This window comes from Lynx canadensis, chromosome A2 (assembly GCF_007474595.2).
Source record: "Lynx canadensis isolate LIC74 chromosome A2, mLynCan4.pri.v2, whole genome shotgun sequence".
Taxonomy (NCBI): domain Eukaryota; kingdom Metazoa; phylum Chordata; class Mammalia; order Carnivora; family Felidae; genus Lynx; species Lynx canadensis.
The window spans coordinates 20,762,335-20,775,026 of record NC_044304.2 but is presented as its reverse complement, the minus strand read 5'-3'; the positions used below and the strand labels follow the sequence as shown (position 1 = coordinate 20,775,026).

General features: G+C 54.0%; 1 protein-coding gene across 1 annotated transcript in view; it reads right to left on the bottom strand.

The window, feature by feature from the left end:
* DNAH1 (dynein axonemal heavy chain 1) overlaps positions 1–978 on the bottom strand; it is a 72,810-nt gene extending 71,832 nt beyond the window's left edge. Inside the window, exon 1 of the mRNA XM_032592222.1 lies at positions 638–978. Within this exon, the coding sequence (XP_032448113.1) occupies positions 638–973 (336 nt within the window). The 5' untranslated portion in view covers positions 974–978. The remainder of the gene's footprint in view (positions 1–637) is intronic.
* Positions 979–12,692: the final 11,714 nt, after the last annotated feature.

Below are 12,692 nucleotides of genomic sequence, written 5' to 3'. Positions count from 1 at the left end.
CTTGGCCTATCCTAGTTAGAACTTTCCTAAGGCTGTCCAGGACTACGGGGCTCTTTGAACTCTCCCCTGGTCATCACCTGTCTATACTCCCCCTACCCCAAGCCTCCATCTGTCCTCTCACATTCTCTCCTCCTTCTCTACACAGGCCATGGAGCTTGTCAGGGTTCCCAAGCCTCTGTACCTTCTGTTCCCCATGCCTGGAACACACCCCCTCCCAGCCACCCAGTAAACACATAGTATGCCACTTTGTCCAAGGACCCCCTCCCCAATCAGAGCTGGGGGACAATTCCCCCACCAAAGTCATTGTCCCATGACAATAGGGACATGGATGTCTTGTCCTCACTGTCACCAGTGCTCAGTCCAGGGCCTGTCACATAAGAGATATTCAGTAATGAATTGTTGAATGAATGGGCAAATGGATGGAGGGACAGATGGACAGATGATCAGAAGGATGGATGGGTGGGTGGATGGTGGGTGGATGGATGGATGGACAAATTATTAGACACAGATGGCTAGATGGATAAATGAACAAATGGACTGATGGCAAGATGGATGGGTGGAAGGAAGCAAGGAAGGAAGGGTGACTGGAACCCACAAGGAGGGTTTGGGCTTGGTAGGGGACAGCTACCACACTCACCCCCATTTGATCCAAGCTTCCAGGGCTGAGGATGTCAGAGTAGAACCCACGCTGCTTCATCAGGGGGTACTTCTTATCAGTGCCTGTCAGGGGCAACTTCCGGGGCTGCCCCAAGACTGAGAGCGTGGGTGGGGGCAGGGGTAAAGGCAGGGTATTGGCGTCAGGGCTTAGAGCCTTGGAGCCAAAATCTGGTCCCAGAAGAATCTTCCCCAGGTTATACTCTAGGTCTGCCTGGGTCCTCTTCAGGTTACACTCTTGGCCTGCAGGAGTACTGCTGCACTCTGGGCTCTGTGGGGTCCTTCCTGGGCTGTAGCCTTCTCTGTTAGGCTGCTCCATGCTGCTTCTTGAGGCGCTCCTAGGAGAAGATACTGGCATCACTGGGCCCTTGCTGGCTTCTGTTCAGCCCCCAGGGGCACCGGGACACAGGGATGCCTCATCTGCATCCTGCAACCGGCCACAGCTTGCCACACAGAGGGTGGAGAGGGAGGAAGTGGTCTCCTAATTTGGACAGACACAGACACGCAGTGCCAGGCAGGTCCCACCAGGAGACAGCAGGGCCTTCCCTGGATGTGGCATGTGAGAAATGAGCCCCCAGAGTCAGGGGCAGAGTGAGGGGAGTCAGGGAAGCTCTGCAGATGCCCCGCTGCAGTGCGTCCTTCTACACCTGCTCACCCCCTCTCCTCCATGTTAGACAGCAAGGCCTAGTTACTCACAAAGGAGACGAGGAGGGTGGCCCAGAGTTCACTCAGTGAAAGGCCCTGTTTGGTTTTCCCCAAAATGACTTTCAGCAGGAGGCAACCCTGGTGCCCCAGCCCAACTGAACTGCCCTGTCTCTCCCTACTATGGGGTGCTGGGCCACACGCTGTCTCCCCTACCTGTGTCTGCCCCACACCATAACCCAGGAACCAGAGGACTAAATGGTCTCCCTGGAGGGATCCTGACCTTCCCGTGACCCACAGATCCCGCTGCCAGTTACAGAAGGGTATTCAGCTGCCCTGGCTCTCAGGGTCAGCTCAGCTCATGCAATGCATCCCCTTGCGTCTCCCCAGCAGGAACAGCACATGTACCATGGGGCTGCATACACATCCACCATCCCAGGGACAAGGGTTTGCAGAACTTTTACTACAGGCTGAGCGAGCCCTTGCCAAGCCACTGTTGCTTTTGGCTACCTCAAAACGTATCACTGGGGGAAATCCTTGGTCAGGGCAGGGTTATAAGAGATTTGGACAAGGGTATGGTGATGAAGAGGTTTTCATGTAATGCAGGTACAAAAATAAAAAGGGAGTGAGTCTATAATTATCTCAATAACAATGTCATTTAAAAAGAGAGGGTATCTTGTTACAAATAGACAGGGAGGGAGGCAAACCGTAAGAGACTCTTAAATACAGAGAACAAACTGAGGGTTGATAGGGGAGGGGTGGGGAAGAGGAGAAAATGGGTGATGGGCATTGAGGGGGGCACCTGTTGGGATGAGCACTGGGTGTTGTATGTAAGCAATGAATCATGGGGATCTACCCTCAAAACGAAGAGCACACCATATACACGGTATGTTAGCCAACTTGACGATAAATTATATTAAAAATAAATAAATAAACAGACAAACAAACAAATCTTTAAAAAAATAAATTAATAAAAAAGAGAGGGTATCTTAACAAAAGAATACCCTGACCCAAGCATCACCCTCTCCTCTGGCCCCATCCCATTTCCCAACCCCTGCACACTGCGACAAAGCAGCCAGGAGTTCACGGTACAAGCCGCTCTGTTGGCTGGATGTTTCGTGCCCTGTTGTCTCCATTTTAAGCATGCCTGGCTGGTGTAGGCTTCCTGTTGGATCACTGCAGGGTAATCCTGTCTGGACTGACCTGAAAGGCGGGCTGGGCAGCCAGGACTGTCTGGATCAAAGCTACCCAGCAGTGCTGAAGCAGCCTGAAGTGCTGAGTCCGTTTCTAAGAAGGAGGTGGTGAGTTGGCAAGACCACTTTGGGGCCCATGAAAGGCCAGATAGGGCTCTGGCAGGAAGGCCTAAACTCTGAGCCCAGAGGCTGACCAGTTTCTAACCAGTGTCCTACTAGAACTCGGCTCCCTGAACCCATTCCCTGGTAGTCAGCCACCTCCTGGGGCAGGCCCTAAAAACAATGTTGAGTTTGGCCTACCCATCTGACAGTCACCAGCCCTTCCCAGAGCACCCTAACGGACAGAGGACCCACTGGGGCTCAGCTCCATCATGGCTGCAAACCCAAAGATGTCTGCTCATCTTTGAACAAAATCACCAAACAGGCAGTTCTTGGAGAGGCGGGGTCCCCACTCCACAGGAGGGCATCCCACTCCCTGGTTTCCCCAGCTCTCAAATGTGCTTGAATATGTTGAATGTGCTTGAATATGTGCTGCTGAGCTGGTGCGTCATCAGGCTCAGCCAAGATGACAGATGCAGAAATGTCCAGGAAAGCACAGTGTTACTGGAGGCAAAAGGAGCCTGTGTTGGGTTTTTTTTTTTCTCCCATGAGCCAACTCCCTCCAAGAAGTCTGGCAGTGGGGGATCCATACAGACACGTTCCATGAAGGAAGGCACGAGAGCAAGCTGCAAACTCAGAATCCTGTCTCTCCTCCATCCCTCAGCCCTTTACAAAGATCCACGGCTCCCTTCCCATCCCACCCCAGCTCTAGGCATCTGTGCATTGCTGGTGTGCACAGGACCTGTGACAGATACACAGACAGATCCACCTCTGTCTCCTATCAGCCCCACCAGTGATGGCTGCCTCTATGTGGGAATGAGTGGGGCTGGTAAGAGGGTGAGTACATGGTACAAGCCTCTGGGCACTCTCTCCTCTTACATGAGGAAACTGACCAGTAAGATGGCAGGGGTGGCCCCAGCAGACACAGTGTGTGGGAATGGTGAATGCTATTAGGGGCTTACATGTAGTTTGTGCAACATCTCGTTCAAACCTCTGAGGTGAGAACTGAGACTATCCTCATTTCTCAGAGGTAGGGCAAATGAGGTTCAGAGAGGTTAAGGGACCTGTGCAAGTTCAGCCAGCCAGCAAGAGGCACAGGTGGAATTTAAACCGAGGCATTCTTTCTCCCCAGTCAGACCACCTGGGAGTCCTAATTGCTTGAGTCAGAAGAAGCTTCAGGTTGGATTCAGTGACATTCAACCCCATGTGACCCAACCACCCACCAGGCACTGGCTGGATGGACACAAGTGAACAAGGGGGTTTGATCCTCACGACACATACTACTACCATCACCAATCCACAAACAAGGAAATGAAGGTCCAGAGAAGTCAAGAAACTTGCAAAGGACACACAGCCGAGAACTGACAGAACCAGAAGGGAAACTGAGGTCTTCACTTCTGGCGGACCCAAAGATCCATGTCCCTAAGCAACACCACAGTGGTTCTCAAACTGTGCACCAAAGAGCCCTGAGGTTCTTTGGTGAGTGCTTGTGGGGAGGAGGGCCAAAGCAGAAGAAATTCAGAGCCACCCAACCTTGGATTCAGCAAAGACCCTGTATCTGTTTCACATACCAGGTTCTGTGTAAGGTGTCATCTAATAGATCTGTGGCTTAAAGAATTTTTGAAGTCTCTTCCCTTGTGGGGGCTACCTGGCAAACACTACTACTGTGGATGGCAATAACCCCGACAGGCGTGGGGTTCTCTCCGCCTTTTTGGAGTACTCACCTAACGTGAGCCCCTCTGTGCTCCCACATCTGTCTGAGGCTCTTCCCTCCAGCGAACACCTCCCTGTATTGTATGTGCGCATCTATCCTCCCTGCCAGGTGATCATGAGAGCTGCAGATGCAGGAATTTGGGGGTGACGTTGGTCTCTGGAACCTCAGCACCTAGCACAGGACTGGCACAGGCTTGGCACAGAGTAGGTGCCTCAAAGGTGTCTGCCAAATGATTTCATGAGTGAGAAAAGTAAGGAAAGAAAGCTGATGTCTGTAATGAGTCTGTGAGAGAGGGACGGCGATGCTCTGAGGATTTGCAGATGGGGACATGGAGGACTAAGGCTGCAGTTGGCATCAGGAGAGGGACTGTGTGGCTGATAAGGACTTAGGCTCCTTGCCTGCAGGGGCCTTCCACAGGGCGGGGAGTTGTGGCTACATTCTCCGCGTGTGGGGCGGGGGGAGGGCAAAAAGTCAGTCTAGTAAGTACAGGGCTTACCTGGAAGGTTATTTAAAAGTGCCCCCCACTCCTTTCCCCCTGGCCGAGGCTCAGGAAACTGAATGCGCAGTCAGAGACAGGAATGTGGACCCTGGGCCGGAAGGGAGTCCTCCTTCCCGTCCACTCGCCTTCTGTGCCTTATCGAGGTGCCCCTGCCCCTGCTGGCCCCACCATCCCCCTCGGTGGCCACCGACTTACCGGCTCCAACGAGCAAAGTGCGGTCTGGTGGCCCGTCTCTAGGGAGGGACGCTGGGCCTGTTGCTAAGGGGCGGGATCATCCGCGCGGCGGGCGGGACTTCCGACCCCGAACGCTCCCCGGGTCTGCAAGTCCCCTTGCCCAACACCACCTACAGGCTGGGACTTGGTTCCTCCCGCCCTGTGCTCCCGTCTTTCCTCGGCGGGATGGGGACAGTGGCCGCCCTCTAGTCTGTCAAACCCAGGCTCCACTACCTGTCTCCCCTCCCTGACTCTTCTAGAGTAAAGAGACAAAACAGCCAAACGCAGGGTAAGGACTTTGACTGAATCCTGGGGAAAATAAATAAAATAACAAGTAAAGTTATGTGAATAATTTGGGGATAATAATTGAGGAAGTTCATATCTAAGCCACAGCTGTGGGCCAGATGGTCAGATCGCTGCGAAAAGGGTCACTTCTGTTCTCTGGAGGTTCAGCTTGTACAGAAACACACACACACACACACACACACACACACACACACACACACACACACCAGGCTGCAACTCAGCCTCCTCAGGGTGGGCAGTGGGTGCTCCTGCCCCCGATCTTTGGCCTCAGTCACCCATCTGCTCCAAGGACCTGGCATGAGTTCAGGCTTTGATCCTCCTGTCTGTCCTGGATATTGAATTTTTGTTAATTTTCTTAGATGTGAAAAATGATATTGTGGTTGTATAGGAGACTGTCCCTGTCTTAACTGATGTGCGCTGAAGAATTTCAGGACAAATGTCAGGATATCCGCTGCTGTGACTTCCTTTCCAATGGTTTGGCTAGATTTATATATAGATAAGTATAGTTAGGAGATGAAGCAAAAATGGTCCAATACTGACAACTGAGAAATATAAACATTTACTGATGTCCACTGCACTAGTCTTAAACATTTGGCGGGGGGGGGGGGGAGTGGGGGGAGAGGTCAGGGTAAGAGGTGGGTTACAAACCAAAAGAAAATTTAAAAACCATCCCACCTCAACCTGAGAACCCTTACCCAGAGAGCTTTCTCCACATTGGCCCCATTTCATAGATGGGGAAACTGAGGCTTGGTGAGGCAGGTTGGTGTAGAGGGAGGTAGGAGGACCCGAGGTTCATTAAACAAATGTCCAATTCTATTTGACATTTTAGTTATGCTAGCTTAGTGTCAAGCCAGTGCTGGGCACTGAGCATTCAGATTTAAACTGGTTTCTGCCTTAAAATGTCTGTTGAAAGAGAGAGCCAGAGAGGCCAGGCCATGAGGAGTCCAGAGGCAGAGTGTAAGCTGTGGCTGGAGACAGTGATTTGGCCTTCGTACAGGTTTCTGCTTCCTCTGTCCAGAACACCTCTCTCCACCAACTCCTACCCCTGGCCAACTCCTATTCATCCTTCAAGATCCAATGTTGGTGCAACTTTCCCTAAGCTCAAACTGTAGTGTTATTTGCTTTTCTTGTTGGCATTCACACAGTAGGTGCTTAGTGATCATTGTGGGAGGAAGGAAAGGGTATAAGGGGGATTGGAGGCAAAGCTGACCAAAGCTCTTTGAGGAGACAAAAACCCTCAAAGCCCTGCTTAGGACAGCCTGGCTCCTTTGTGGGTCTGGGGATAGGCTGTGTACCCTGTTCGACCTAGAAAGAGGCACCTGCTTCCTGGATTTTTCCTGGCACTTCCCACACTGGGTACAGCTGTCCAAAAAGCTGCAGTACCCATCCGGGTTGCCAGGGCAACATCAGCCCATGGTGGGACGTCAGGGATGACAGGGGCAGAGTGCTAATCCTGGAAAGTTGCCAAGCAACGCAGTGGGTTGATGATGTCACAGGGGCCATGGCTGCCAGACAGATGGATAGGCCACTGCAGGAAGGGTCTACTCTCAGAAGGTCCAGCCCACAGATCCCCCACTCCCCACCATGAGATAGTCACTGCTGTGTCCCTTACCTGGGGCATGGGGGCCAGGGGGTCTGCTTCTCCCAGCAGTCCTGCCACCTCGACTCTGCCCCTCTGTAAGTGTGGGCAGTGGGTATGACTGCCTCCCTCCCTCCCTGGCAGGACACTGGGGTCAGTCCCTGCTCTCTTGGGTCTCAAGTGTCCACCCTCTAATGCCTCCATCTTCTCCAGTGGTTGAGCATGGGTTTAGGCTTTGCTTTTCCTGCCCTGCCCTGGAGGCCACCATACTTACTTGTTCCCTGAGGGAGGAACAAGGGGCTGAGCCATGAACTCCCCCCTGCCCAGGGATCCCACCTACCCTGTGGTGGGAGGGCAGTCTTTTGCTCTGTTCTCTGGGGGCTGGAAGGGAAGCCAGCCTTGCTCTTGTTGAAATAGGAAAGACTGGGTTCCTGCAAGAGCTTGTGAGTGGGGGTCCTGTACCCATCTCTGGTAGCCTGGAAACTTAGAGCTTGGGCAAGCAGACTGTTTAGGGCACCTAGGCTCATGCCTTTTGGGCAACAGGTCTGAGGGCATGGCAATCCTAGGCTCCCCCTCCCCTGTGCCTTCCTGCTGGCAGTGCTGAAGCTGGGAGCAATGTGGCGGAGATGAAAGTCCCATGTGAATAGACAGCAGAATGAGCCCTTCATGTGGCTGGCCAGCCGGAACAGAGGGCGACAGGCATCCAGACAGGATGGCTGGAGCTATCCACTCCCCACCAGCCCCCAGCCAGCCTCTTGGGCCCCCAAGATCTCCCTCTGGTTTTCTAAGCCAGGGGCTCTGAGCTGCTAAAAGAAACTGAGTCACAGACATGGGGGCTGTCAGAGACCTAGGCGAGGTCTGGGGTTCACCGCTCTCCCTCGGCTGCCTCTGACCTTCTCCCTTCTCTGTCATTGGCCAGCTGGCTTCAGCAGCTCTGACCAGAACTTTCTTTTATCAGCTTGACAGATAAGACCTTAAAAGCCCAGCGCTCAGGGAGGAGTAGGAGTTCCTGGGAGACTGGAAGATTGAGGACCCCTGGCCCGTGAATGCTGAGGCCTCATCCTAGCCCCCAGCCCAAACCCATTGCCACCTGTACTCACGTGGAGCTTCCTAGTGAGAATTTCCTCCCTCTCAGTTTTTCTACAACTTCCCATCCCATCCCAGGCCACACCTCCTCAGGAAGCCCTCCCTGATTGCCTCAGCCCACAGAACACGCTTATACTCTCTTCGGGGGCCCAAAGGACCATGGTCAGTACACCTTGGTAGGCAACTATACATTGGTCACTGCTGTGTCACCCAACTGGAGGGTGGGCTTGAACAGCAGGAATGGTGGGGGATGGGGGTGGGGGTGCTGCTTTTCCCAGCAGCCCTGCCGATCAATGAGTCCTAGAAGAACCCTTAGGGAGATAACTAGGAAACAATAATACACATGAGAGCCACCACCCCGGAGATGGTGACCATCGACCAGCTGTACACAGTCTCACCTTTACACCCTCTTCCCCAGCCTACCTCCCTCTGACCTGAAATTCCAGACCATCCCAGAACAGGGTCCAGGATGTTGAGTTTCCACTCTCCAGGAGCAGGGGCCAAGAGGGGGTCCCAGTGATAGACCCCTACACAGGAAGCTGTTTGTCATAATTAGGCTCTGAGTGCCTCTGATTTCCCCTTGGCCCCAAGGAACTCACTGAGCACTGAACACTGACTGAATGATCTCTTGGCAGACTGGGGTTGGCCTCATCATCATGGTTCCATGACCCACCAAGTGCCCCCACCTCCCTTCTCCAGGGAGCCTGAGTTTATTGAGTCTGGGGACCAGACAACCATTCTGACCCACCCCTAGAAAGTTCTATGAACAGGGCAGGAGGCCTGGGTTCTGCTGCTGACTCACTGGGCAAGTCTCTTCCCTTGCTAGGCCTCAGTTTTTCCATCTGCACAGTGGAGTCCACAAAACTTGCTGAGGCCTGCACCAGAACCACCTATACAGAATGGTCTGAGGGACACCAGGACTGTTGCCCTGCCCCAGATGCCCCCATTCCTGGCAAAAGCTTTGTCCCTGCCACACCTCTGGGAGGGAATATGTAAGAAATCCCAGACAGGTCGGGGTGCCTGGTGCTTAGTTGATTAAGCAGTTAAGCATCTGACTCCTGATCTCATGGTTCGAGAGTTCAAGCTCCATGTCGGGATCTGCACTGACCATGCAGAGCCTACTTTGTATTCTCTCTTTCTCTACCCCTCCCCTGCACGTGTGCTCTCTCTCTCAAAATAAGTAAATAAGAAAGAAAGAAAGAAAGAAAGAAAGAAAGAAAGAAAGAAGAGAGAGAGAAAGGAAGGCAGGAAGGAGGGAGGGAGGGAGAGAGAGAGAGAGGAAGGAAGGAAGGAAGGAAGGAAGGAAGGAAGGAAGGAAGGAAGGAAAGAAGAAAGAAAGAAAGAAAGAAAGAAAGAAAGAAAGAAAGAAAGAAAGAAAGAAGAAAGAAAGAAAGAAAGAAAGAAAGAAATTCCAGACAGGTCAGTAAGGATACTTTGTTCAAGGGAGGAAATTCCTCACTAGAGAGATGGGGCGGCCATCAGTGGCCAGGATGGCTAGGGAGCCTTCAAACAGCTGGGGCAGCAGCTGGAGCTGACCGCCTCCTTGACAATCTGCTCCCACACTCCAGGTGGGCAAACCGAGGTGGCAAGAAGGGAAGGGCCTCACCCAAGGTTACAGCCAAGTATGAGGAGAAACTGGGGCTGTCCCATAGGGTGTAGGGAACCTCTAGAATGTGAGCCACAGGACAAAAACCAGTCACCATGGGAATCCCCATCCCTTTCCAGGAGCAGTTGGGGCATTGGCGAGCCACGCCTCCTGCTCTCTTGTCCCTCCATTCCACTCTCTGGTGGTGGGATACCAGACAGCCAGAAACTACAGCTCCTAGGATTTCAGTTTCCTGACCTGAATTGAACTACTGGATCACCAGAGACCCCTCAGGCCATTCTCTGGGAGTATGCACTCTCCCTGATGCGGAGGGGTGTCCCTTAGTACTCCTGACAGGCCACTCAAGAACCTGGTACTGATGGGGTTCCTGCCCAGATCCACTCTACCCTGAAGGTCCCCTGGAAAATGTCCTCTCCGGCTCCAAGCTGTGACCCTCCAAGCTGTGACAGGAAGACATTCAGGTCTCCAAGTGGTCTAACAGAGATGGCCCTGAGAATATGACCCAAGACGACCCTTTCTCTCTTCTCTTTCCAACCTCACTGTCTACCCTGACCCAGCTCTGGTGACATCCTGGTCTCAGATCTCCTTCCAAGCAGAAATAAACTTACTCTCGGTAGGCCCTGAGGGCAAGAATGGCTGTTCCCATTTTACGGGTGAGAAGACTGAGGCCCTGAAGGACGTCTTGTCATGAGCACGTGCACTGCTGATCAGGCAGAGCTGGCTTGGCAGCTGGACCCTCTGCCCTTGCCCAGGGCCCTCCCTGGGACCCTTCCTGATTCCACAGCCCCTCTTGGCTGGCCCTCAGAGCAGGCAGCTGGGCCTGGGGATGGGCAGAGGGGACCTTGGGAAGGGCGCCTGGACTGGGGAGCAGGTGTGGGACGGGGGGCAGCAGGTGCAGGATAATGGGGCCACTGGGAGAGGCCCAGGGAGCAGGTGTTGCCATGGAGGGGGTGAAGTTGCCATTGTACGTTCAGTTCTGGTAGGCCCAGAACAGGAGGGGGAATCCCTATGAGCCCCTGGGCCACCCTGGCTTATGCTCAGAGGTCATCCAGATGCCTGGGCTCAGGCACACAGCCAAGCCCCTCCCCTGGGTCTCAGCAACCCTCCAGGTTACCATGACAACCAGCACTTTCATCCCTATCCCTTTGTCTGGTCACGGTCCAGCTTTTGTGACCAGCCATAATTAGCAGGGGTGGGGAGAGCCTTGCCTCAGGATGCACTCAGCTGGGGTGAAGCCGTGAACCCAAGGCAGAGGGGGCTGGAGGGCAGATTAAAGAACACCAGATACCAGAAACCCTGGACTTTTCTGGCCACCAGCCCCTGCAGCCTCCTCTCCTGGCTGCTGACCACACCCTCAGAGCTGGATCTACAGGCCTGGAGGTGACCTGGGCCCCAGGCACTCCTGTCCCCTCTCTGCCCGGAGCTGTGGACCACCCGTCTCCCCTGTGCACTGTGAGAAGAGGCAAAGAGTACAGGCCAAATCTCACTTTGTGAACTCCCCTGTATGACTTGGGAAACTAAGGCACAGAGCAAACCTGGGCCTTGGCCTAGATCAGGCCACAATAAGCAAGACCTCCTGGGGATGCAGGACCCCAAGGCAGGCCCCTAAACCAAATAAAATTGAACCCCAGAGGTTAGGCAGTCCCTCCTCTGACATACCCCATAGAGAGGAACCTAGTCACCAGGATTTGGCAGGGGTGGGAGCAGGCCGTGGTGGCCCAGGTCCCACCTGCTATGTGACTTTGGGCACATCCCTTCTTTTCTTTGAGCCCCCAGTCTGTAAAAACAAGCGAGGTCTACGAACCTTCAGCGAACCCTCCCTCCTGAAGCCGGGGTGAAAATGAACAAGGCCCCCTCAGCACAAAGCCGGCTCCTCGCCAGCCCCACACATACCCCACATCCCCTGCTCCCCCAGAATCACCCCCGGCCTACCCAGGACTTGGCATCCCTGCATCCACCCTCGCTGCTCTGGACCTTTGCACCCTTCGATCCTCCTCAGTGGTGCTCTTGCCCCTCAGACAGGAATCCAGAGCTCCTGGGTCACCAAGAGCTGGTGAGCACGATCACTGCGGTCTGACAAGCTCTGACTTTGAACCGGGAACCAACCCTGGAGCAGAAGCAGAGAGCCTGGGGGCAGGAGCCGGCTGTGGACACAGCTCCTGGAATGAGACAGCACAGAAGGAGGGTCACAGGATGGCTTTAGGGACTAGGCTACAGCACCACTTGTCCTTCTGTCCCGGGCTGGCTTTTCTGATTCTTCAGGGGAGTCAGGGATTCCTGCCCCAGGCTCCCCACACGGCAGTCTCATGGCAGGAGTCTGGTGATGATCCACACAACTGCGCCTATTAGGAATGAGCTTCTGCTGGGACTGCCCCCTCTGTGGGACCCCGGGCTATGCAGGCGCCTCAGGCTGAGGAGAGACCCCCTCCACCAGGACAGCCCCAAAGACACGACAGGGTCTAGTGATGTGTCCCAGAGATGCCTATTGGCGGACAGGGTAGGTCTGCGTCCCTCCTTCTCAGCCACCACCCGTCCCCCTGAGAGACTTGAGGAGAAGGGGGCAGGAGAGGAGGCACCAAGGCTGCTCCTGCAGCTGGAGTGAACACTGAGCAGAGAACCAATTCACACCAGCAGGGCAGGCCCATAACTCAGCACCACTTGGTCATCTCGTGAAAGTGTTACTCCCTCTTCCCCATGAACATCGTCCTCTGGGATTAGCCCTGTGTCTGTGTTGGATGTGAGAGGGACACAGTAGAGCCTGCTACCTGAGGCCAACAGGTGAGTTCTGGGGCCTAGGCTGAGGCTACATCGCTGGGCAGCCCACACCAGGAGGAGGACAGTGTCCACCCATGTAGTTATTCACGGTTGTTATCAGTTAGTGACCCATTATTGAGGAATTGGTGTGTGTCGTGAGGTTTATGCACATCAGGCCATGAATCCTCACACCAGCCCTAGAAGGTGCTGACTAGTATTGTTTCCCCTTTTACAGGGATACTGAAGCTCAGAGATGTTAAGCTGTCTTGGGAAAGGGGATCAGCAGACCCACCAGAGGGGTGGGAAAGAGTCAGAGGCAGAGCTGAGGCCACTACTGGGTAGAAGAC